The sequence below is a fragment of the Octopus sinensis genome, linkage group LG4 (genome assembly GCF_006345805.1).
Source record: "Octopus sinensis linkage group LG4, ASM634580v1, whole genome shotgun sequence".
Lineage (NCBI taxonomy): Eukaryota > Metazoa > Mollusca > Cephalopoda > Octopoda > Octopodidae > Octopus > Octopus sinensis.
The window spans coordinates 115,312,649-115,340,148 of record NC_043000.1 but is presented as its reverse complement, the minus strand read 5'-3'; the positions used below and the strand labels follow the sequence as shown (position 1 = coordinate 115,340,148).

General features: G+C 39.0%; 1 protein-coding gene across 1 annotated transcript in view; it reads right to left on the bottom strand.

Annotated features, from left to right (window-relative positions):
• The window catches only part of LOC115210278 (YTH domain-containing family protein 1), a 100,402-nt gene extending 92,443 nt beyond the window's left edge, over positions 1-7,959 (bottom strand). Inside the window, exons 1-2 of the mRNA XM_036502398.1 lie at positions 7,811-7,959; positions 6,225-7,075 (exon numbers count right to left, since the gene is read on the bottom strand). Coding sequence (XP_036358291.1) covers positions 6,225-6,245 — 21 coding nt within the window. The 5' untranslated portion in view covers positions 6,246-7,075; positions 7,811-7,959. The remainder of the gene's footprint in view (positions 1-6,224; positions 7,076-7,810) is intronic.
• Between the last annotated feature and the right edge of the window lie 19,541 nt (positions 7,960-27,500).

Sequence of the window (27,500 nt, the reverse complement as noted above, 5' to 3'; positions counted from 1 at the left end):
ATTCTAGTGAAGTTGAACATCTTATCTGGCCACCACAGTCCCCAGATCTCAATATTATTGAACATTTATGGTGCATTTTAGAAAAGCAAATAAGGAGCCAATGTCCTCCACCAACATCACTACAAGAACTGGAGACTGTTTTAGTTGAGGAATGGACAAAAATTCCTTTGGAAACAATTCAAACTTTGTATGAGTCCATACCTTGTAGAATTCAAGCTGTAATTACTACCAAAAGCAGTCCTACCCTATATTAAAATGAATTTGTTTGAAATTTTAAGGTGTTTCCATTATTTTGCCCAACCCCTGTATGTATGTATATATATATATATATATATATATATATATATATATATAACGGTAAAATGTCTGTTGTTTATACAAATCCACAATTTTTCAGTTAGAGGGCTCGCACTTTCTATGGTCATTCAAAACCGTCCAAGGGTGGTCGTGTATATCTTTACATTTCCCCAGTCACACCACAAAGCCATTAAAAAATCAATAGAAGTGACTGTTTTGTGAATTTTCTATCCAAAACCCAATCAAAATGCTCGAAACTTGATATGCCAATTGAATGCCAGCTAGCTGTAGGTGATTGGTCAGAGATTTGGACAGTACTCGCGTGTATGTGCATGCACTAGCACTATGACCCGGCGTTATGACCCATACTATATATATATAGTAGAAATGGAACAAGGAGAATAAGAGACAGAGCGATTGGACAACTGGAGATGTTTCAACAGGTGGACAAAAATTCAAAAGATATTGGTTGAAATGTAAACAAAGAATACATAAAATGTTATGCACAGCGAATAGCAGACTGAAAGAAAGCAAAAGAAGAAACAGGCTGACATTTTGGGTGAAGTCTTTATCAAAGTGGAGCAAGAAAGAAATAAGCAAGAAAAAAGAAACAAGAATATGTGGAGTATGTGCATAACATGTGTGTGTGTGTGTGTATATATACATAGTGGGACTGAACCTGGAATCATGTGGTTAGTAAGCAAGCTACTTAACACACAGCCACTCCTGCACCAATATATATATATATATATCATCATTTAACGTCCGCTTTCCATGCTAGAATGGGTTGGACGATTTGACTGAGGGCTGGCGAACCAGATGGCTGCACCAGGCTCCAATCTGATCTGGCAAAGTTTCTACAGCTGGATGCCCTTCCTAATGCCAACCACTCCAGGAGTGTAGTGGGTGCTTTGTATGTGCTACCGGCACAGGGCCAGTCAGGCTGTACTGGCAACGACCACGCTCATATGGTGTTTTTTATGTGCCACTGGCACTGGCAACAACCTTGCTAGAATGTTTTTTCACGTGCCAGTAAGACGATGCAGGTAATGATCACGCTCGAATGGTGTGTTTTACGTGACACCAGCACGGAGGCCAGATAGCCATTCTGGCAATGATCAGGCTCGAATCTTTTTACACATGCCACCGGTGTAGGTACCAGTAAGGCGATGCTGGTAACAATCATGCTCAAATGGTGTCTTTTACGTGCCACCGGCATGGAGGCCAGTTAGCCGCTCTGTCAATGATCACACTCATTTGGTGATCTTTGCACCCCGCTAGCATGGACGCCAGTCATCGAATTTGATTTTGATTTTTGATTGAATGAAAATGGCAAAGCAAAGATTCTCTTAGACTTTGACATACAGACAGACTAGGTGTTAGGGCACTGAAGGTTAGATATAGTAGCCTTTAAGAGGGACAACAGTGCCTAACAATTAACATAGCATTGCCAGGAGATCAACATGTTGTCATGAAAGAGAAATGGTTGACAATATGAAGACTTGAAAATTGACTCTCACAGCTACCACATCTTGTCATTGGAGCATTGGGTACAATACCACCCAACCTGAAGAAACATTTGGACACTTTAGAAATAGCCTACATCATCATCTTCATCGTCGTTTTACGTCTGCTTTCCATGATGGCATGGGTTGGCAAGCCAGGAAATGCACCAGGCTCCAATCTGATCTGGTATTGTTTCTACAGCTGGATACCCTTCCTAAAGCCAACCACTCCGAGTGTCGTGGGTGCTTTTTATGTTCCACCAGCACAAGGGCCAGTCAGGCGGTACTGGCATCAGCCACGCTTGAATGTTGCATTTCACATGCCACCAGCATGAGAGCCAGTCAAGCGGCACTGGCAATGACCACACTCAAATGGTGCTTTCTGTGTGCCATGGCTTTACTTAGAACTGCACACATACTGCATAAAGTGTTGTCTGTCTGAGGCCCTTGTGACTTGACAGCCAGCACAAAACCCTAGTACACACAATATTGAATACTGCGTAACATCATCAATAATAATAATCCTTTCTACTATATAAGTACAAGGCCCTAAATTTTGGGGGAGGGGCTAGTTAATTACATCAACCCCAGTGCTCAACTGGTATTCATTTTATCAACCCCAAAAGAATGAAAGACAAGTTGGCCTTGTTGGAATTTGAACTCAGAACATATATGGATGAAATGCTGCTAAGGATTTTGCCAGGTGTGCTAACTATTCTACCAGCTTGCTACTCTTATAGAAAATATAGGTACAAAGCCTGAAATTCGGTGGGATAGGACTAGATGATGACACCGATCCCAGTGCTCAGCTGGTACATACTGACCCAGAAAGGATGAAAGCAAAGTCAACCTCAGCAGAATTTGAACACAGAACATAAAAAGCCACAAGAAATGCCTGTATACATAGATACATGTCCTCTAATAATATCCTCTATGTGGTACCCAGTTTTAGCTATCTATATTTCAGTTTTTTAAAGAATATACCCAGTTTGTTTTTGCTTATGTTGTACAACCAGACATGAACTCAAATATATAAAGAAATGTTATCATCCTCATCATCGTTTAACGTTCGTTTTCCATGCTAGCATGGGTTGGACGGTTCGACCGGGGTCTGGGAAGCCAGGAGGCTGCACCAGGCTCCAGTCTGATCTGGCAGTGGTTCTACAGCTTGATGCCCTTCCTAACATCAACCACTCCATAAGCGTAGTGGGTGCTTTTTACACACCACCGGCACAGATGCCAGGCGAGGCTGGCAACGGCCATGATAGGTTGGTGCCTTTTACATGCCACTGGCACGGAAGCCAGTCAAGGCGGCGGCCAGTGGTAAACAAAACTAATTCTATTAGGTCAAGCTACTATGCAGAGGCCTCCCTTGTTGGATCACACACACATATATACATACAACATATATACTTAAATATAAAGCAAGACACATAGGTGCATCATGAAAAGCCTTTGTCTGGTGATTTTAGAGGGTGTAGCCATCTAGTCTTTTTCTTTGGCCCAGTGTGTTTGTGTATATACACACATAATAGGATATGATTTGAGTGATATTTGGCTACTATTTCAAAGTGTTGCAGGAGCAAACACAAACCAAACTTTTAAGTCATGTGTGTTGCAAATATTAAGAAAGGATTCAATTGGTTAAACAATTTCAGTACATAGTCCAATTAGTGAGCAGTGTAATTTAACAAAGTCCAATTAAATTAAACCACTCTATCGCTCCACCGCCGCTCATGTCTCTTTGAGACATTTAGAAATTCAATATTTCTAATTACGGTGACCAGTGAATAGATTTCACTGTAAATATATATATTTGCGAAGGCTTGGCAGGTATCTCAACTAGCAGGACTTGCTACCCTGACTGATGATGGGCAAGACCCAGAAACATGCATGTCTTCAGGTTGCTAGTCCTAGCTGGTGGGGGTGCTTGCCTCTCCTTCGCAAATATAAGGACACAGGAAATGTGTCAAAGCCAACAGGAAGCGTTGGTGCTTCCTAGGGCTAAATAGCGGTGGTGTAATTCCCTTTACGGGACTGTCACTTTATGTTGACAGTATACAACCACTCTATCGCTCCACCACTGCTCATGTCTCCTAGAGACATTTAGAAATTCATTATTTCCAATTAAATTTTTCCTTTCGTAAATTCTTTTTCTTTTCTTCAATTACGTAACCTTGTTGAATCTATTCAGCTTTTGTGTATTCACATTTCTCTATTCCAATGAAGGTAACCATCTGTCTCCCCTACAGCAAAACAACTGTTCCTATCCCTCTATCATACTTTAACCACTCATCCCCTTTCATAAAGCCATCAACCTTAGTTGAGGGGGTTTTGTATCACAAGTTACTTGGCAATCTCAATGGTACAGTGAAATGGTTGGCATTAGGGAGGACATCCAGTTGTAAAAACCATGCCAAAGCAGACATCAAAATTTGCTGTAATCATGCCAACATGCAATCATATAAAAAGTGGGCATTAAAACAACGATGTGAGTGTATGTATGTATAATCATTATATATGTATATATATCATATTCACTATGTATCATACATATGCATTATGTGTATATATAATCGGGTAGAAAAAGTCAACCCTGCAATATAGAAGGCTGTAATAGAGAACATGTGTGTGATTAGTAACATGTGATTAACGTGAGGTGAAAAATAGCCTTCGTAAATACACGGATTTCTGTAACTCAGCTGTGGATATGTCTGTGTGAATATATTTCCTTTTGTCGTAGCATTTGACGACAAATTTACCTTCCCTATATGGTTTTTTGGGAGGAACTTGGGTTCTTTTTTTTTTATTTTTATGCGTGTAGGGGTAAGCCGATTTTATTAACTCAATACGTGATCGTTATCAGCGTCACCTTACTGGCACCTGTGCCGGTGGCACGTGTAAAAAGATTCGAGCGAGATCATTGCCAGTACCACCTGACTGGCCCCCGTGCCAGTGGCACGTAAAAGCACCCACTACACACTCGGAGTGGTTGGCGTTAGGAAGGGCATCCAGCTGTAGAAGCTCTACCAGATCAAGATTGGAGCCTGGTGCGGCCTTCTGGTTCGCCAGCCCTCAGTCAAAATCGTCCAACCCATGCTAGCATGGAAAGCGGACGTTAAACGATGATGATGATGACGAATACCTTTATTATTTATAATTAACATTGCTAATTGACATTTTCGAGGACCATTTCTTCTAGTGTTGATTTTGTTGTTGACGTCGATATATATATATACAAACACACACACACATGCTTTTAATGGGAAACGGAAAGGATAGAGGTTTTTTTCCAGTTTTATTTATTTAGTACACCTACTTTCATACATACGGATGCTGAAAAACAAATTTTCCAAAATTTTATTTTACAAGTGTTTACTCCCGCCTCTCGTTTGCATACGGTTTCCTTTTCCCCATGAGGTACAGGGACTTCAAAGAAACAGCTATTCCAAAAATCCGCCTACACACACACACACACAAAGATAATGTATGGGTATACTTTCGTGGAAATCTATGTACCTTAAACACACACAAACGCAATGCATTCTGTAAAAATAGACAACTAAATTTATACCCAGAATAGCAAACAAGTCATCACAAACGACTGAATTGTTGTTTCGGTAAATATCAATGCATGTGGATAGAGCAGATCACATCGAGAAGTTAAAATGGTTTTTTAAAACTATTTTAACTGACTCCTAAAACTAAGTACAGCGAGTATATAAGCAACGACAGCTCAGATAACGACTGAATTCGGTTGTTTATCATTGTTGATTACCTATAAACGAGTGATATCTCCCATAAATTGGTTAATTTATAATATATAACAAACACTGCTAGGGTAGATGAACGAATGTGGTTTGTAAGTCTGCAGGTTTCGGGCGAGATAGAAAATCAAAACATTGATAGAAAGGGTTTGTTTTGATGTATCTTTCTGAAATAAATACGTACAAATTATGAGCTGCCTGAACATGGTTACAGATCCGAAGTTTGAGAACATAAAACAATACAAAAGGAGGGTGTAGGAAAACGAAGAGGAAGTAAGTGGGAATATATATGACATACCTATTTCTTTACTACCCACAAGGGGCTAAACACAGAGAGGACAAACAAGGACAGGCAGAGGGATTAAGTCGATTATATGCGTAACTGGTACTTATTTAATCGACTCCGGAAGGATGAAAGGCAAAGTCGACCTCGGCGGAATTTGAACTCAGAACGTAGCGACAGACGAAATGCTGCTAAGTACTTCGCCCGGCGTGCTAACGGTTCTGCCAGCTCGCCGCCTTATGACATACCCCAGCATGGTCACAGCTCGAAGATTGAAAAACATGAAAGAATGGAGAGGTGGTAGGAATAGGAAGTAGGTTGTGGGTATATATATATAAATAAGGTGTTGAGCATGTGTATAAATTTTTTTACCTGATCTACACTGGCAGACATCACAGATGAGTTTTGGCCTGAAAGACTTCAATGATGATGGTAGTAGTGGTGGTCGTGCGGGATGTTGTTGTTGTTAGTAGTTGTAGTTGTAGTGGTAAGAGTAGAGTTTTGTAGAGTGGTGGTCGGTTAGCGACAAGTTTGGCAAGTGTCCGTCCGTTTTAAGAGTGAAGGTCTTGGCTGTACGATAACCGACGATCAGTAAAGTGGTGGTGGTCACAGAGAATGGTGGGGGATACGAATACGTTTAAATTACACTGCTAGAAAGGAAAAAGAAAAATGCTATGTCCCTCTTCTGATGAGTCCTTTTTTTTTCTTGTTCTCCCTCATTCGAGGGATTTTCCGAGATGGGAGTGGGGCAAACAAATGCTAAAAACTCCAGGAATAGAATACATGTAAAAGAAAAAATACACTTATTAACAATTTTGCCCTTGGAATTTTTTAAGGGATATTTCCTTTCCCTGTGAGTTTGCTTCCTTGTGTAGAACTTTTGAGGGGTAAAAATTTTGCGGGTAAAAAAACCTTTGAAGATATATAGAATGAAGGGAGGGGACGGCTTGCGGGTAAGAGGGGCCCAACAAACCCCTTGAGGTCCGTTAAGAATATATATATATATGTATATAGTTATACATACATATATATATATTTATGCATGTAGAAAGGCTCCAGTAAAGGCGGTTTGCCAGTGAATGTAGCTTGTGAAGTGACGGAGCAAGAAAGTGAGGAGGAGTAGTATGAGTTGGGGTGATAGTTGTGGTGGCGGTCATTCAGGGATCGCAGTTAATAATGACGCTGAGGACGTTGGTAAATATTCTGGACCTTGATCGTCGACTCTGAAGAAAAAGACACAAGGAAAAAAATAATAGAATCCAACAAATAATTAACAATTTTAATTAAAATCTTGCTCATATCTATTTGCAACACTTTTTCTTTGTTCTCCTATTTTTTTAATATACACTGTTCCTTCTATGCTCACAGGTCGTATGTATGTGTATATATATATAGACACACACACACATATATATATATACACACACATACTCATACACGTGTGTGTATGTGTATATATTCACACACATGTGTATGAATATGTATGTATGTGCGTATTTCCCCTATTTCTTTTTAATTCCGCTACAATTAAATTAGTTCTTTTTTGTCGATTTGTACATATATGGAAATCTTGTTTCCATGTATGCATAGAGACAAAAATACTTTAATGCAAGACAAATTAAAAAAATTTAATAAGCACCCAAGAAATCGCATTACAGCTTATAATTTAATTTCTTGTGGTATTGAGCAAAAAAATTCCGCCAGAGTTGATAATTATTAGCGCAATTCTGTGGCTAATTGTCCTGATTATGTTTATATTCTTCTTCTAAAGGAAAAATATCAAAGCTTTTCTTTCCTTTTGAGTTTATTTCGATTGATTTTTATTTTTATCTGTTTTTCAACAATTGTTAATTTAGTTACGAAACATTTAATAATAAATTTGTCGGTTTTAATTAATAAATCTTTAAGAGCAAGGATCGTGTTCGTTTTAGGCTTTGCAGATAAAACTTAAAGGTTACCTTTTTGTATATGTAAATACAAATTACCGATAGAAAACCATTTAACGATGACCAAACTTCGGTTCCCGGTACATTTTTAGTCACAAATGAAGAATAATAAAAGAACTGAGATGCAAGGTGGTGAAGGGGGAGTTGGACAAGTTCTCGCACTAATTAGAAGCAACCGTAAAAAGGAACGAAATTTTAGCGTAATAATATAATCATAAATTTTATTTGGAAAAAAAGTGTTATGCTTTCTTCTTTATTGTGTCACATTTAAAAAAAAATGATATATTTAAATAAGGAGAGGAAAACGCGCGGTAAAATATATAAATAACATTAATTTCATGAAACGGACCGGCGGAAAAAGAACCGCAGTGAATACAGCTCGGGGCTTCCTAAGAAGGACGAAGGGGTTAGGAGACTCATTGTTCGTGTTATCGTGTTTGTAAGGGGTTCTTTGATTGTTTGTGGGGTTATTTCCCATGTTATATACATATATATATTGACAAAAGAAAACCATACATATTTCTCGACAAGTTATCAGGTCACAAAGAAGTCATCGTGGTACATTCAAAAGTCTCCCCCACCACGATCTGTTGATCTGGTTCCGAGAAAACAAACTCATAACCTATATATATTATGCATCTTGTGACTACGCAGAAGATCTCTAAATCATAAGAGATAACAAATATGTAGTTCGGTTCACTTTTTTTTTATTTAATATATAAAATAAATTGAGACAGTTTGGGTATGGTGTCGAAGCAAACTCAATCTTGCCGGAAGCTAACCTCATTATTCGCTCATCTTTTTCCCTCCTCGCGCATATATATCATTCTCAGGAGGGATCATTTTAGGTAATGGTTCATATTATGTTTCCATAGAACTTTAGTGGTTAGGTTGATGGTATGGTCCGTGTTACAGAGGTAAAAGTTTATATTTAAAATGCCCGTTAGTAGGTGTAGTGGTGCGGTCTACTTCGCGACACGCGCGCACTTCACGCACATAAATGTATACACACACACTCTGGTTCTTTGCAAAATAAAAAATGCTGCTACAGCAATCAAGATAGCACTGGTATTTTGGATTTCGTTGTCATTAAATCAAGCGTGCAAAAAGTTTTTTAAAAAAGTGGTGGGGTATGATATATGGTTTGACTTTATATACAGCAACACTGACACCAATCACACACACATCGTTCACCTCTAAATAACATAAAAGATTAATTAAAACTTAAATGTTTAATATTAATTTTTTTTAACAATTAAGCTTTAAAACACGTGATAAACTGACGTCACACGTCTTACATTCATTTTCGCCAAATTTTATGGACGTCTAGTCTTATTTTCGTAGTCAGGTACTCGTTCTATCGCCAATGGTTATATATTTCCTCATAGATATTCCTTTGCTTAAGAACATGAATTTTTAGTTAGAAAAAATTATTCAACACACACATAGATATATTTAGAGAAAAATAGCATAAGTGCATTTATGTGCGCGTGTGTGTATATATCAGCAACATCATTTAACGTATGTCTTTCAAACTGGCATGGATTAGATTTTCAGATTATTTGACAAGCTGGACGACTGCGTCGAGTTCTCGTATCTGCTTTGACATAGTTTCTACTGCTGGATGCCTTTCCTAATATCAACCATTTGAGTGGCTGTGTGGTAAGTAGCTTGCTTACCAACCACATGGTTCTGGGTTCAGTCCCACTGCGTGGCAACTTGGGCAAGTGACTTCTACTATAGCCTCGGGCCGACCAAGGCCGTGTGAGTGGATTTGGTAGACGGAACCTGAAAGAAGCCCGTCGTATATATGTATATATATGTATGTATGTGTGTGTATATATTTGTGTGCCTGTGTTTGTTCCACCACCATCGCTTGACAACAGATGCTGGTGTGTTTACGTCTCCATAACTTAGCGGTTCGGCAAAACAGACCGATAGAATAAGTACTAGGCTTTCAAAAAATAAGTCCTGGGGTCGATTTGCTTGACTAAATGCGGTGCTCCAGCATGGCCGCTGTCAAATGACTGAAAGAAGTAAAAGAGTGAACTAGGTGCTTTCTTCCACATGTCTTAGTGGTTAGGTTGTTGCATTCACAATTACAAGACTTTGCTTTCGATTCCCCCGCCGTGAGATGCCTTGTTTTTTTTTTAACAAAACACTTCATTTCACATTGCTCCAGTCCCACTGAGCTTTGATTGATTAACTCTGCGATGGACTGGCATTCTATTCTGTAATAATGTTGTCATCTCAATCACTTATGTGCCATGGAAACTGGGTAAAACACCCTAAAACTTGAAACAGTAATCTCCCGGGATTGTTTGTTGATGATAATGCTCCAGTGAGTTTATCTAGTAACTTGCAAAATGCGGAGAAAAGTCTTCCCAACTGAGCGAGGGTGTAGTAGAGAGAGTGGTGGCTTTATGCCAGGTGTGGAGAGGCTAAAGTATGATAAAGGGACAGGAACAGATGCTGTGCATGGGAAGACTCGTCAGGCCAAGTGAAATCAAAGTTGTGGCCATGCTGATGTCATGAAACCATAGTCATGGCCATTGCCGGTGCCATGTAAGCAGCACCTGTGAAATCAGAGTCAGACTGTTGTCAGTACCTTGTAAATGGTACCTGTGAGTCGGAGTTGTGGTTGTCAAGTAAGTACCAGACTTTTAAAAAAATAATAAATAAGCACCGGGGTAGATACAGTCAGCTAAAAATTCTTCAAGGTGGTGCCCCAGCATGACCACAGTCTAATGACTGAATCAAATAAAAGATAAATCAACTGACAATTTTCACTGATAATAGTATGTCCTTTTACAAGGAGGTCATCATATGTTGTTGGAGAAGATTATCCAGATGTGGCCCCAGTTTCAGGGAATGTTCTCAATTTGAAGCACTTGTACTTCTTGTGATATTGCATATTATGTCCAGAAAATTTGTTAGACAAATTTGCCATTATGGACAATGATAAAATGTATTATATCAGCTTTCCTTAAAATTAAAAAAAAAAATGATGAAAGCATTAAATAAGTATGTATTTCGCTTTTGGATTTGGTTTGCAAGATTCTTTATATGAGTTCATGTGTTGAAGCATATTCTGTTGTATCTAGGGAGAGTCATTTTCTTTTTGTGCCTTATTATTTAACACACTCACCGGTAAAATTTCCACTTATTTTTTTATTGTCCTAAAATTTTCGTTGTGTCTTGTAACCTTTTCAAAGCTATTGAAAAGGTTGCAAGACGCAGTGAAAATCTTAGGACAATAAAAATAAGGCACAAAAAGAAAATGACTCTCCCTAGACACAACAAAATATGTCTTTATTCAACATCAAACATTAATAAAACTTGTGGTGAGATCATTAAAAACATATTTTCTTATAGCCGCCAGTTTTCCTACAGCAAAACTTTCTATGGTGAAATTTCTATAACCATTACATATGTCTGAAACCATCTGCCTCACTGGATTGTTGGAGCATTAGAAATCAACACCATCTTTTTAACATTCACTTATCCATGCTTGCATTAGTCAGACATTGGGAAAGATTGGAATTGAACACTGCCATTTGTATGAAGGTGAAGCTTGTTTACAACTATTGTGTAATGTCAAGACATAAGTCAAAAACACGCATGTGAGCATCACACACATGCATGTGTGCACACACATACTGTCTAACCGGCTTCCGTGCCAGTGACACATAAAAGGCACCATCCGAGTGTGATCGTTACCAGCGTCGCCTTACTGGCACTTGTGCCCGTGCTAGTAGAGTACCAAGAGCACCATCTGAGCATGATCGTTGCCAGAGTGGCTAACTGGCTTCTGTGTCGATGGCACGTAAAAGGGCACCATTTGAGCATGATCGTTACCAGCATTGCCTTACTGGCACCTGTGCCGGTAGCATGTGTAAAAACATTCGAATGAGGTCATTGCCAGTATCGCCTGACTGGCCCCATGCCGGTGGCACATAAAAAGCACCCACTATACTCTTGGAGTGGTTGGCGTTAGGAAGGGCATCCAGCTGTAGAATCTGCCAGATCAAGATTGGAGCCTGGTGCAGCCATCTGGTTCACCAGTCCTCAGTCAAAATAGTCCAACCCATGCTAGCATGGAAAGCGGACGTTAATCGATGATGATGATGTAATACTCTTTTACTTATTTCAGTCATGTGACTGCGGCCATGCTGGAGCACCACCTTTAGTTGAGGAAATCGACCCCCAGGACTTATTCTTTGTAAGCCTAGTACTTATTCTAATTCTATCGGTCTCTTTTGCTGAACCGCTAAGTTACAGGGACATAAACACACCAGCATCGGTTGTCAAGCGATGTTGGGGGGACAAACACAGACACACAACGACATACACACATATATATACATATATACGACAGGCTTCTTTCAGTTTCCATCTACCAAATCCACACAAGGCTTTGGTCGGCCCGAGGCTATAGTAAAAGACACCTGCCCAAGGTGCCACGCAGTGGGACTAAACCCAGAACCATGTGTTTGGTAAGCATGCTACTTACCACATAGCCACTCCTGCGCCTATTAATGATTGTATGTAGCAGAAAACTGACCAGAAGAAAAATATTATTAGTTGAAATGACCCTTTATTTTCATCATAACAATATAAGATATAACTTCTTCGAATTGTTGTTATACACAGATTATTTGTTGTTCTGTAATCTATTCTGTATTCTGTAGGTAGTTAAGTTCATCTTTCACTGATTGCTAGAAGGATGAATAAAAGAGAGAGATAAAGAATAAAACGATTTAACTCTCTTTGTTGACAAATAGAGAGGCTGGAAGTTGTGGGAGTCACACAGAGACAAATCATAAGTGAAGGGAGAAAACCACAGAATATGCTCTCAGCATATAAGTCTTTCATTGATCAAATTGCCACAGATCTCCAGGTACACAGCTCATTCGTTCACTCAACCATGATGAGATTGATGACTAACTGATGTCATATGGTTTGACTATTATTAGACTGAAGGTCAAGATTACCAAACAAGACTGGATACAGTACTACTAGCACAGTTTTGAGAACACTTTGCCAGCTGGTCAGCATACTCACGTACATTTTAAAAGTCCAGTTTCTTTTGGGACAGACATCATATGTGTGTGTGTGTATATGTATATATACACACACACACATATGTATATGTATATATATATATTATATATGTATATATATATTATATATGTATATATATGCATATATATGTATATGTATATATATATAAATATACATATGTATATACACACACACACATATATATATGTATATACATACACACACATCTATATATATAAAACTGAGAATGTGTGTCTGTCTGTCTGTCAGTCTGTGTGAATCCCTAAAACTTGAGAACTACACAACCAATTTCATTCAAATTTTACACATGCCTTACTTAGGGTCCATGTAGTGTCATGGGCAAAAAATCTAACTTCTTGGCTAGGGCGAGCTCACAGCAATATTATATCTTCTCCACTATTTCAGTATTGCGTGTCAAAAGTGAAACAAAAACATCTCTCTATTGTAATGTCAGATACTTTCACTTTAATAGCGAAATATAAGTGGCATGTATGTAATATAATTTCTTCTGAAACTTCACACTTTTCAATATGCTACACCACTGATTTTAAATTGATATTAATCAAATTAATATTCAAATTTTCACCCTTATTATATTAAATTTAAATTTACATGTATATATATATATATATATATGTATATATATTTATATACATGTATTTCTATACATATAGGTGTATATGTATACATGTATTTGTGTAGATGTATATATATATATATATATATATATGGAGGTCAGGCGGCTCTCAATTGACCAACCGTGAGGAAGATAATGATAATTTTAAATTCAAATCCAATAGTGTATTTATGTCATAAGGAAAATTACTAACTGGAACTAGGATATACATATATACCGCTCTGGATCCTAATGTAAGCGTTATTAATAATATTATGAATGATAATAATGATAACATTAATGGTATTGACAACGATAATGATGCTAACTTTAAAGACACTTTAGAAATTACTATGAAGTAATATAATGTACAATTGACTATGTATATTTGCATCTAGGTACTAATTTGTGTATGTTTATTATCACAATATTAAGTCGAAAAAATGAGACATTGGATGTGGAACACATATATATGTTTACTAATTTATATTATTTATTTATATCATTATGTATATTTATATTTTTATATGTATAGGAGTGTGAGTATATGCACTCATATGTATATGTTGTATTATGGGTATGCACCCACACCCATGTGGGTATATATGTAGACTGATTTTATTACATAATCTCCGAAGAGGCCTTATGATATTTTTGTAAATGTCTCATTTATATCTATATATTGACCAACCATAAGGGCCTAATATTGGTAAAATGAGACATACCTATCTACATGGCCGAAACAGCTGTAAGATGTAATCTATACTTACATTTATATTTACTTATATTTATATTCTCTTTTATATATATTCCACTTATTATACAACATTACTCTTTTATGTACACTTTTTTATGTACATTCCTTTATGTACACTGTTTTGTTCTGCTTTTATATTTAACCCTATAGTCTCTTATGTAGTGGTTTAATAAAGTATGTGATTGAGTATCATCTGGTAATTGATATTTGATTTAGATGTATTTCTCCATTTTCTCATCTGTATATATATATATATATATATATATATATATATATATATATATATATATATATATATGTACACATATATATATACACATATATACAGGCATACATAAACACAAACACACACACACATACAGGTGCAGGTGTGGCTGTGTGGTGACTCAGCATGTGTCTTCTGCTATAGCCTCAGACCAACCAAAGCCTTGTCAGTGGATTTTGTAGACAGAAACTGAAAGAAATCAATCGTATATATATGTATGTATATATGTAAGTCTATGTGTGTGTGTTTGTGTTTCTCCTTCATCACTGCTTCACAACTGCTGTTCGTTTATTTATATCCCCATAACTTACTGATTTCACAAGAAGAAACTGATAGAATAAGTACCAGGCTTATCAAAAAAAAAAAAAGAAAACCACTTCACAGTATCTCATATTTTTGTTTGCCCACACAGTTTACCTTGTGTGTGTGTGTGTGTATGTGTGTGTATACATATACAGACTGCAAACCCCTTGATTATTATGTGTGGGGCACAGTTGAGCGAGAGATCAACAAAACAACTCCTTGTAACACCAAAGATGAACTAGAGGCAAGAATTATGTCAGCATTGATCAACTTAAACAAGGAGACCGTCCAGAAGAGCTGCAAGAGATTCCAAAGTTGTCTGGAGGTCATGGTTCAGCCAATGGTGATTTTATTGAATAAATTCACTCTTCAGTACTTCAAGATATTTTTATGTAATTTTGGTAAATATATCTGTTAAAATGATATGTCAGTGTTATTTTCATTTTTGTGTAATTTAGATGCCAGTTTATTCACCACACCCTGTATATGTATATTGGCTCCCATGCTGATGGCACGTAAAATGCACCATTCAAGCATGGCCAATGCCAATACTGCCTGACTGGCCTTTGTGCCAGTGGCACATAAAAAGCATCCACTGCACTCTCAGAGTTGTTGGCGTTAGGAAGAGCATCCAGCTGTAGAAACATTGCCAGATTGGAAAGCGAATGATAGATATGAAATGGCTGTAAGATATATGAAACAGATGCAAGAAGCTAGGAAAACAAATTTGTTAATAATAAATAATTAACTTCCTTATCTCCATTTACTTTTCTTCATAATTAAATTTATATATATATATATATATCATCATCATCGTTTAACATCCGCTTTTCATGCTAGCATGGGTTGGACGATTTCACTGAGGACTGGCGAACCAGATGGTTGCACCAGGCACCAATCTGATGTGGCAGAGTTTCTGCAGTTGGATGACCTTCCTAATGCCAACCACTCCGAGAGTGTAGTGGGTGCTTTTACATGCGGTTTGGAAGCCAGCTGCTTAACTGCACAGTCGAATCATAAATTATCTCATTGCTTCTTTTCCTTCTTCTCCTCTCATTCCTTCTGTTTTACTTTTCTTTTCCATCCTCATCACCTTCTATTTCTTTACTACCCACAAGGGGCTAAACACAGAGAGGACAGACAGACGGATTAAGTCAATTATATCAACCCCAGTGTGTAACTGGTTCTTATTTAATCGACCCCGAAAGGATGAAAGGCAAAGTCGATCTTGGTGGAATTTGAACTCAGAACACAGTGGCGGACGAAATACCACAAAGCATTTTGCCCGGCGTGCTAACGTTTCTGCCAGCTTGCCGCCTTTTAACTGACTCTATATTAAATTTTTGTTTGTATGTTTTGTTTTAACCCATGGCTGCATGGAAAACAGAAGTTAAATGATGATGATGTATTCTGCTTTGCATTTTTTTACTATAATCGTATAGAATATTTTTACTACTGCAATTTCTTGCTTTATATTCAGCTGCACAGCTAACACACTTTTCATATAACATGACAACACAATCAACCAGACTATAAGATGTTGTTACACATCACTGTTCACAATGTGCTTTGCATCATTTTAGCTTTCAAATGGTGCTAACCCACTGGCTAGGTGAGCAGGCCAACAACTACCCCCGATTGGAAGGTTTGCCCATCGTAGGGTCACTCATTTACAGCTATGTGGACTGCAGCAATGCAGAATGAAGTGTTTTGCTCAAGAACACAATGCACTGCTCGGTTCAGGAATCAGTCCCACGATCATGCATGCAACGTCCTAACAACCAGGCCACATACTCTTTTTACTTACAAAAATATTTTCTGTTCTGTTGTGTCTGAGGAGAGTCATTTTCTTTTTGTGCCTTATAATGTAGCACACTGACCGGTAAAATTTTCACTTATTTCTTATTTCCATTTTCCTAAAATTTTCGTTGCGTCTTGCAACCCTTTCCATAGTCCTAAGACACAAAACGAAAATGACTCTCCCCAGATACAACAGAATATGCTTCAACACACGAATTCATATAAAGAATCTTGAAAACCAAATCCATACCTACTTCTCAAACGCGGTGGGTACTTTCTTCTAAGCCAACTTTCTCTATTCTTCCAATTCTGTCTTGACAATGGTGTTACTCCAGAACAGTGGAAAACTGCCAGTGTCATCCCTCTGTTCAAAAAAAGCGACCGCACATCGCCTGTCAACTATTGCCCCGTCAGTCTTACTAGCTGCATCGCCAAACTGATGGAATCCTGTATCAGAGAAACACTCTGGAACTTCTGGAAGTCTCACAGCCTCATCCAGCCGTCACAATTCGGATTTATTCCTAACTCCAGCTGCTGTAATCAACTCATCGAGTTTCTTGAGGACGTTACCCAAATCACTGATCGCGGATCCTGGGTGAATGTTGTTTACCTGGACTTTGCTAAGGCTTTTAACTCTGTGCCACACAAAAGACTTATGGTGAAGCTTTCTGTGTTGGGTGTAAGAGACGAACTCTATAACTGGTTGAAGTCCTTATTTTCGGCCAGAAAGAGGTTGTCACAGTTCTAGGACAGCACTCTTCGCCCTATGAGATGGCATCCGGTGTACCACAGGGATCTGTTCTTGGCCCCCCCTTTTATTTGTTGCATATGTTAATGACATAGATGCCAACTTAAAGAATGCCACAGTGCTGAAATATGCAGATGACATCAAGCTGTACCTCGAAATAAAGAGGTCAAATCCTGTACACTATAGATCTCTATTGCAAGCAGACCTGGACACAATGCAGCAGTGGATCATGGACTGGCAACTCAAGCTGGCTGTGGGCAAAAGTACCACCATGCATTTTGGGAGGAGAAACCCAGCGTCCACCTACTCCCTCCACAACACTAGTCTCAAAAACTCTTCATGTGAACGTGACCTGGGTGTTATTGTCGACAGTGATTTGCGTTGGACAAAACACATCGCTAAAATTGTCAAAAAGGCTGAGGGTGTCTTGGCATCACGCACCAAATCCTTTGTGAGCCGCTCTCCGGCTATCTATCTGCGGCTTTATATAGCTATGGTAAGACCTCACCTGGAATTTGCATCACCGGTCTGGAACCCCTATCTTGCCCAGGATATCAATCGTCTGGAAGCTGTTCAGAGACGTGCAACCAAAAGAATACCCTCCATCAGGCATTTGCCATATCCTGAACGCCTTACTTCCCTGGGCATGGACACATTGAAACTCCGACGTCTGGCAGCTGACTTGGCAGACACCCATAAAATTATCAACCATCGTACAAACAATAACTTTGAACACCTTTTCAAACTCCACCCATCTAACACCCTTGGACATATTTACAAAGTCAGAAAACAGCACAGCTCCCATGACTTCAGGAAACATTTTTTCACGCTGAGAGTTGCTGAAGCCTGGAACAAACTGCCGGCATCAGTTGTTAGTTGTCGGAGCACTGCATCCTTCAAAACTTCCATGCTTTCTGAGATTCGCCAACACTACACCTGATTTTCTCCCCTCCATACAAACACAGGCATGTATCTGACTCATACATTGTTCGCTTTCCAGACATTTTTACATTACTGCATGTACTTTATATGCACTTTCTGACAAGTTGTGGTGCACCTGAGCACTGTATACAATAATTTCATTATTATTATAAAAACGAATTATTTTCTGTTATAACCAAGATACTTTTTGTAATGTTGTGTAATGTACGACTAGATTGCTTTAAATATAATTAATATGCATTAATGCACTAAAAAGGAGTCTTCCCGAATATGTACTACTGAGATTGGGGTGGATCTAAGACACCCTGCATCCTTTATGCTATCAAATACAGTATTCAAGCGGCTGATTTCCCAACGGCAGCAAAACTGTTTTATTATGCAAGGTACATAACTCTGTCTTAGTTTGCCTGGCTATCAAAAGTTCAAATTCGTTTTTGCTCATGATTGAATTATAAGTTAATAATAGGAAATAGAGCTAAATTAAAAACAATTTCTCCTAGGAAACTCAATTCATTGAATCTGAAAATAATAATGAAAAATTAATGTAAATCATTAAAAGAATTATATAAAAAGAATGACAATATATACTAGCAGTATCGCCCGGCGTTGCTCGGTTTGTTTCGACCCTTTAGAATTGGAGTTTTTGAAAAGTAAAAATTTTGCCTTAGGTAGTTTGTTATTCTCTTTAAGTGAACATTTTTCTGGTTGAAATACACCGAAAAATGGCGACACAGCAGTCAAAAAATCGTAAAAAATAGGGATTTTCATAGAAAAAAAGCACGTTTTTGATGTAAATAATTTTTGGTGTTAACATGGTCCAATTTGAATTTTTTCTTCTATGGAAGGAAGAGCAGGCCTTCTTCTATCATACCCTCAATTTTGGTCAACTTGCACTGCAGGTTCTCGGAGGAGAGAGTGTTTGTTGAAGGCTACCAAACCTGCCATACACAGACAACTTCAGCTTTATACATATAGATATAAAAATATAGATTATATAAAAATAGTAAAAAATTATATCAATATAATAAAAAATTATATAAAAATAATTTTAGAATTTAATTATCCACCGTGCTCATCCTTTTCCAAGATGGTGTGATTTGAAGGAGATATAGCTGTTATTTCTAGCAGAGTAACACATCACAGAGATCATAGAGGCGTGCTTGTTGGCTTATACTCTCTTTACTCTTTCAGTCATTTGATTGCGGCCATGCTGGAGCACCGCTTTTAGTCGAGCAAATCAACCCCAGGACTTATTCTTTGTAAGCCTAGTACTTATTCCATTGGTCTCTTTTGCCGAACCACTAAGTTACGGGGACGTAAACACACCAGCATTGGTTGTCAAGCGATGGGGGGACAAACACAGACACACAAACACACATACATATGCATATATACGACAGGCTTCTTTCAGTTTTCATCAACCAAATCCACTCACAAGGCTTTGGTTGGCCCGAGGCTATAGTAGAAGACACTTGCCCAAGTTGCCACGCAGTGGGACTGAACCTGGAACCATGTGGTTGGTGAGCAAGCTACTTACCACACAGCCACTCCTGCGCCTATAAAATTTTTAGTTGAAATTTATAATTTATCCTTATTTGTGGGGTTAATTTTGTTATATAGATAACCTGAAGGAGAGGCCTCTTCATCATCATCATCATCATCATCATCATTTAATGTCTGTTTTCCATGTTAGCATGGATTGGACAGTTCGACCGGGGTCTGGGAAGCCAGAAGGCTTCACCAGGCTCCAGTCTGATCTGGCAGAGTTTCTACAGCTTGATGCCCTTCCTAATGCCAACCACTCCATGAGTGTAGTGGGTGCTTTTTACGTGCCACCGGCACAGGTGCCAGGCGAGGCTGGCAACGGCCACAATCGGTTGGTACTTTTTACGTGCCACCAGCATGGAACCAGTCAAGGCGGTGCTGGCATTGGCCACATTCAGATGGTGCTTTTTACGTGCCACCGGCACAGGCATCACAACTACAATTTCCATTGATTTTTGATGTTGATGTACTTGACTGAATAGGTCTCCTCAAGCACAGGGTCGAAATGGTGTTTCTCTACTTGCCACCTGCACAGGAGTCAACCTTTTCTATAATTATCATCATAACTCCAAAAATTGGTGCAGGTGTGGGTATGTGGTTAAGAAGTTTGCTCTTAAACTGCATAGCTTCAGGTTCAATTTCATTGTGCAGTACCTTGGGTATGTGTTTGCTATGATAGCTCTGGGCTGATCTATGCTTTATGAAGGAATTTGATAGATGGAAACTGAAAGGAGCCTGTCTTGTATGTGCGCATGTGTGTATGTGCGTGTATGTGTGTATGAGTGTGTGTGTGTGTGTGTGTGAGTGTGTGTGTATGTATGTGTGTATGTGTATGTGTGTGTATGAGTATGTGTGTGTGTATGTTTGTGTGTGTGAGTGTGTGTATTTGTATGTATGCCCAGGGTATGATTTTAAACTGTATCCAGTAGCAGGGTACCTTGGTATGGGAGTTTCAGGGTTTTGAGGATTATGGCATCACCTCTTAACCATTATTTTCCCCAGGTCTATTCTGACCTGGAGTGCAGGGCACCTGTTAGGACCCCAACTATGGGTTAACTAGCATATAAACCAATGAGAGTGAAGAACCCTTAATTCTTGTTAGAACTTCCTTCTTGGAGAATGTAACTCATATGAAAAAAAAATGCCTGAAGTGTGTGCATGTGTGTGAATGTTTACAATTTACACTTAGCTATGGTTACAGATGATTACATCACCATTTGCCGCTGTGCTACATGTGATGACATCATCATATGTGTCTGAGCTGCATCCATTGGTTTTTTGTTGACATTTCCTGTCAATGAATCATCCATTATCTGTGTGCTTTCAAATTTCTCTGGAATAAAAAAAAAACATCCATTACTTGAAAAACAGGTAAAGCTTGATGCCATGAGGAGTATTCAGCTGTAGAAATCCCACCTACATCGTGAGATCGTGGGTTCGATTCCTGAACCGAGCAGTGCATTGTGTTCTTGAGCAAAACACTTCATTCTGCTGTAAATGAGTAACCCTACGATGGACAAACCTTCTAATCAGGGGTAGTTGTTGGCCTGCTCCCCTAGCCAGTGGGTTAGCACCATTTGAAAGCTGAAATGATGCAAATCACATTGTGAACAGTGATGTGTAATGACATCTTACAGTCTGGTTGATCACGTGATCATGTGATATGAAATGTGAGTTGGCAGTGCAGCTGGACATAAAGCCATGCCAAGACAAAAAAATCAGGCATCCCCATTAGATTAAATGATATAGTAAGTTTTCACAATCTGGAAGAGAAGGACAGTATGCAACTGTTAGCTACGGTTGTCAACTACCTACAGAGCATTTCATATGCTCAGTCAGATGCTTCCTGGTGAGTTCCTGTGCAAACAATTAGGAGCAAGAAATTTAGTATTTGTAAATCTCACAACGAGAGATATTCAGTAACAGCACTTTGGAGTAAAGATTGTTTGCCAACATAACATGGCAGTCCTGGTTTAGGACGAATGTTGCTGTAATTTAGCCCTAGGAGACATCGTCTCCAGCTGGCTATACGACACGATCTGTATCCTTATATTTTCAAATAACAGCCGAACAATTATTCTGTGCTGATGAAGAGAAATAACCCAGAAATCACGATACACAGATATTGTTTTGAGCTGAGTGGGGGTGCTGGATTCCCTTGTTCAAAAATATAAGGATACAGACCGTGTTGTATATATTTCTTTACTACCCACAAGGGGCTAAACACAGAGGGGACAAACAAGGAGAGACAATTAAGTCAATTACAGCGACCCCAGTGCGTAACTGGTACTTAATTTATCGACCCTGAAAGGATGAATGGCAAAGTTGACCTCAGCGGAATTTGTGTATAGCCAGCTGAAGATGATGTCTCATGGGGCTAAATTACAGCAACATTAGTCCCAAACCAGGACTGCCATGTTATGTTGGCAAACAATCTTTACTACAAAGTACTGTTGCTGAATATCTCACGTTGTGAGATTTAGAAATAGTAATTTTCAAGTAGAGGCAGGTTTTGCGTTGTGAAAATGCAACCAGGTTTATATATGAGTTGAATGAATTAATCGTCATCTTTATAATTATTGTAATGTCCATATTTTTATGTTCACATGGGTCAGTTAGACTTTGTTGAGGTTGATTTTCTAAGGCCAGATGCCCTTCTCGTCACCAACTCTTGCTTGTTTGTCTGATGGTGGCACTCATGACACTCACAACCTATTTCTTTATTGCCCACAAGGGGCTAAACACAGAGAGGACAAACAAGGACAGACAAATGGATTAAGTCGATTATATCGACCCCAGTGCGTAACTGGTACTTATTTAATCGAGCCCAAAAGGGTGAAAGGCAAAGCCGACCTTGGCGGAATTTGAACTCAGAACAAGCATTTCACCCGGCGTGCTAACGATTCTGCCAGCTCGCCGCCTTAATGCCATGACACTCACAACCATCAAATGATGTCAAAGTAAGGAGACATAACACCTTCCCCTTCATATATACATGTGTGTGTATGTGTGTGTGAAGGTGCATGGCCTAGCAGCTGGATGTGTTCCACTCATAATTGTGAGACCATGGGTTCAATTCCCAGACTGGCTGTACATTGTATTCTTGAGCTAAACACTTCATTTCACTCTGCTCCAGTCCACTCAGCTGTAAATTGGATAACCCTGTAATGGACTAACCTTCCAATCAGCAGGTATGTTGGCCTGCTCACTTAGCCAGAGGGGTAACATCATTCAAAAGCTAAAATGATGCATAGCGCATTATGACCATATCTGATAATGTAGTTATATATCATCATCATCATTGTTTAACGTCCACTTTCCATGCTAGCATGGGTTGGACGATTTTGACTGAGGACTGGCAGCTGGTAGGCTACATCAGGCTCCAGTTTGGTCTGGCAAGGTTTCTACAGCTGAATGCCCTTCCTAATGCCAACCACTCTGAGAATGTAGTGGATGTTTTTTACATGCCACTGGTATGGGGGCCAGTCAGGTGGCACTGGCACCTGTCACACTCAAATGGTTCTTTTTATATGCCACTGGCATGGGAGCCAGTCATGCAGCACTGGCATTGACCATGCTCAAATGGTGCTTTATAAATATATATATATACATACAACAGGCTTCTTTCAGTTTCTGTCTACCAAATTCACTTACAAGGCTTTGTTCAGCCTGGGGTTATAGTTGAAAACACTTGCCCAAGGTGCCATGCAGTAGGAGTGAACTACAAACCATGTAACAGGATAGCAAAATTCTTATCACACACACACACACACACACACACACACACACACCAGATGTTGTTGGTGTCCAAATTCCTACCATTTGGCACTTGTTATAACTTCTCTTAGCTCATTTTTATCATAAACGTTCTCTACTCTTTTTGTACACATTTAAGACTTACATCTGACCAGAGTCAAGGTGAGACAACAGCTGCACTGACGATACATTGAAGCAGAGACACATGTCTGCAGCGGTCCTTTTGTTCCAAGAAAATAAAAAAATCTCTTATTGTTAACAGCATATGAATTCTGAAGAATTTGATGATTGCTCGAGATTATCTCCCTTGTTATATGAAGTCAGTTGTATTTGTTGCTAGGAGACTTACTTTCTCTCATAGCAATGACATGTTGAATAAAACCAGAATTTATCTTGTATGATATTTAGTACACCTTTCTTTATGCATGTGTGTGTGCCATAACTGAAGTTAAAGCTAGAGGTTTAAAAATAGCTACTTGTATCATTTTGCAATTTTTAATTATTATTTTTTTTGCCAAATATATAGAAAACATTTGCGATCATCTTTATCCCAAATCACTGATCGCGGATCCTGGGTGGATGTTGTTTGCCTGGACTTTGCTAAGGCTTTTAACTCTGTGCCACACAAAAGACTTATGGTGAAGCTTTCTGCGTTGGGGGTAAGAGACGAACTCTATAACTGGTTGAAGTCCTTATTTTCGGCCGAAAAGAGGTTGTCACAGTTCTAGGACAGCACTCTTCGCCCTATGAGATGGCATCCGGTGTACCACAGGGATCTGTTCTTGGCCCCCCCTTTTATTTGTTGCATATGTTAATGACATAGATGCCAACTTAAAGGATGCCACAGTGCTGAAATATGCAGATGACATCAAGCTCTACCTCGAAATAAAGAGGTCAAATCCTGTACACTATAGATCTCTATTGCAAGCAGACCTGGACACAATGCAGCAGTGGATTATGGACTGGCAACTCAAGCTGGCTGTGGACAAATGTACCACCATGCATTTTGGGAGGAGAAACCCAGTGTCCACCTACTCCCTCCACAACACTAGTCTCAAAAACTCTTCATGTGAACGTGACCTGGGTGTTATTGTCGACAGTGATTTGCGTTGGACAAAACACATCGCTAAAATTGTCAAGAAGGCTGAGGGTGTCTTGGCATCACTCATCAAATCCTTTGTGAGCCGCTCTCCGGCTATCTATCTGCGGCTTTATATAGCTATGGTAAGACCTCACCTGGAATTTGCATCACTGGTCTGGAACCCCTATCTTGCCCAGGATATCAATTGTCTGGAAGCTGTTCAGTGACGTGCAACCAAAAGAATACCCTCCATCAGGCATTTGCCTTATCCTGAACGCCTTACTTCCGACGTCTGGCAGCTGACTTGGCAGACACCCATAAAATTATCAACCATCGTACAAACAATAACTCTGAGCACCTTTTCAAACTCCACCCATCTAACACCCGTGGACATATTTACAAAGCCAGAAAACAGCACAGCTGCCATGATTTCAGGAAACATTTTTTCACACTGAGAGTTGCTGAAGCATGGAACAAACTGCCGGCATCAGTTGTTAGTTGTTGGAGCACTGCATCCTTCAAAACTTCCATGCTTTCTGAGATTCGCCAACACTACACCTGATTTTCTCCCCTCCATACACACACAAGCATGTATCTGACTCATACATTGTTCGCTCTCCAGACATTTTTACATTACTGCATGTACTTTATATGCACTTTCTGACAAGTTGTGGTGCACCTGAGCACTGTATACAAAAATTTCATTATTATTATAAAAAAAAAAGGATGGCTTATCTTTATATATAAAGCTAAAGTTGTCTGTGTGTGTGGCCGGTTTGGTAGCCTTCAACTAACATTATCTCCTCCGAGACCCTGTGTCACAAGTTGACCAAAATTGAGAGTATGATAGAAGAAGGCTTGTTAAATCGGACCATGTTAACACCAAAAATTATTTACATCAAAAAGGTGCTTTTTTACTATGAAAATCCCTATTTTTAACGATTTTATGACTGCTGTGTCGCCATTTTTCGGTGTATTTCAACCAGAAAAATGTTCACTTAAAGAGAATAACAAGCTACATAATGCAATTTTTTTTACTTTTCAAAAATTCCAATTCTAAAGGGTTGAAACAAACCCAAGCAACGCCGGGCGATACTGCTAGTATATACATATATATATAAGTATCTAGACTGTTGCCATAGTAATGAAGCTAAAACACACAGAATGAAGCCACTAGGAAAAGATTGACCTTGAACTCTGTTGTGCATGTGCACAAAGTTTTAACATTCTAGCTCACTTTCGCTGTTTACAGCAGTGCTTGGAAAGAACATGTGTAGCATGTGATCATCGCATTGTCCATGACAGAGGCCTATGCAAAGTTGCAGAAAGTGTATGGAGAGGAGTGTATGAGCTGCACACGAATGTACATATGGTTCAGACGTTACCAAGAAGGCCGAAAAAATGCTGATCTTGACAGACTTTCTGGGAGACCTGCAACCAGCAGAACTAAGGAAAACACCACAGATGTGCATGCAGCTGTGAGAAGAAATCATCAAATCACCCTCCGTGAGTTATCAGAGGATGTGCAGATTAATTATCGTTCGGTTCAGTCCATTATCGCTGAAGATTTGGGTATGAGATGCATGACTGTCAAAACTGCCTTCAGCTGACCAAAAAAGACACTTGGGTTTCAGTTGCACAAAGAACTCCTTGACTGTGTCAAGAAAGATGAAAACTTTTTGAAAATTTTGCGTAGGTCTCTGAGTAGGTATCACCAAGCTTTTGGCCAAATTTTGTTGCAGATTTTCTGCTCTGTCGTGATCAATGCAACAATCACACGCTACACACCTTCCTTCGAAGCATTGCTGTAAACAGCAGAATTGAGCTAGAATGTTAAAACTTAGTACACCTCCACAGAAGAGTTCAAGGTCAATTTGTGTCAAGCGGCTTCACTCTCTGTGCTTTAGCTTCGTTACTATAGCAACAGTCTGAATGCTTATTCTTTGTAAGCCTAGTACTTATTCTATCAGTCTCTTTCGCCGAACCGCTAAGTTGTGGGATGTAAACACACCAGCATCGGTTGTCAAGCGATGTTGCGGGGACAAACACAGACACACAACCACACACACACACATACATATATATGACGGGCTTCTTTCAGTTTCCGCCTACCAAATCCACTCACAAGGCTTTGGTCGGCCCGAGGCTATAGTAGAAGACACGGGCTTCATCTATGCTTAGAAGAAAGACTTTGATACTGAAGCTAAAAGAAAATAGTTGATTAGTTGTTCAAGATTTAACATATTTTAGCATATTTTTCATAATAAACATATTGCATTCCAAACGGTTTTTATTCCAACAAATTGCTACCACTTAAACAATGCAGTTTAAAGTCTACATAGGTTCATCCAGTTAATACAACCTACTTATATCATTTCACTGACTGTTTTTTCCAGTTTGAACTGAAATATTGCATGGACCATGCATGCATTCATACATACCTCAAGAAAGGGAGTTTCTGTTGCCAGGGGCCCCATTACTCATTATGTGAAACATTTAAAGAGTCTAAAACCATCTCTGGAACTTAAGTAATGTATGTTCCCAGTTTGGAGAAAATCAGTTGCAAACTTCAGAAGTTCTGCAGGTTTACACACACATATCCTCAGTTTTATATATCTCTTTTACTCTTTTACTTGTTTCAGTCATTTGACTGCGGCCATGCTGGAGCACTGCCTTTAGTTGAGCAAATCGACCCCAGGTCTTATTCTTTGTAAGTCTAGTACTTATTCTATCGGTCTCTTTCGCCAAACCGCTAAGTTACGGGGACGTAAACACACCAGCATCGGTTATCAAGCGATGTTGGG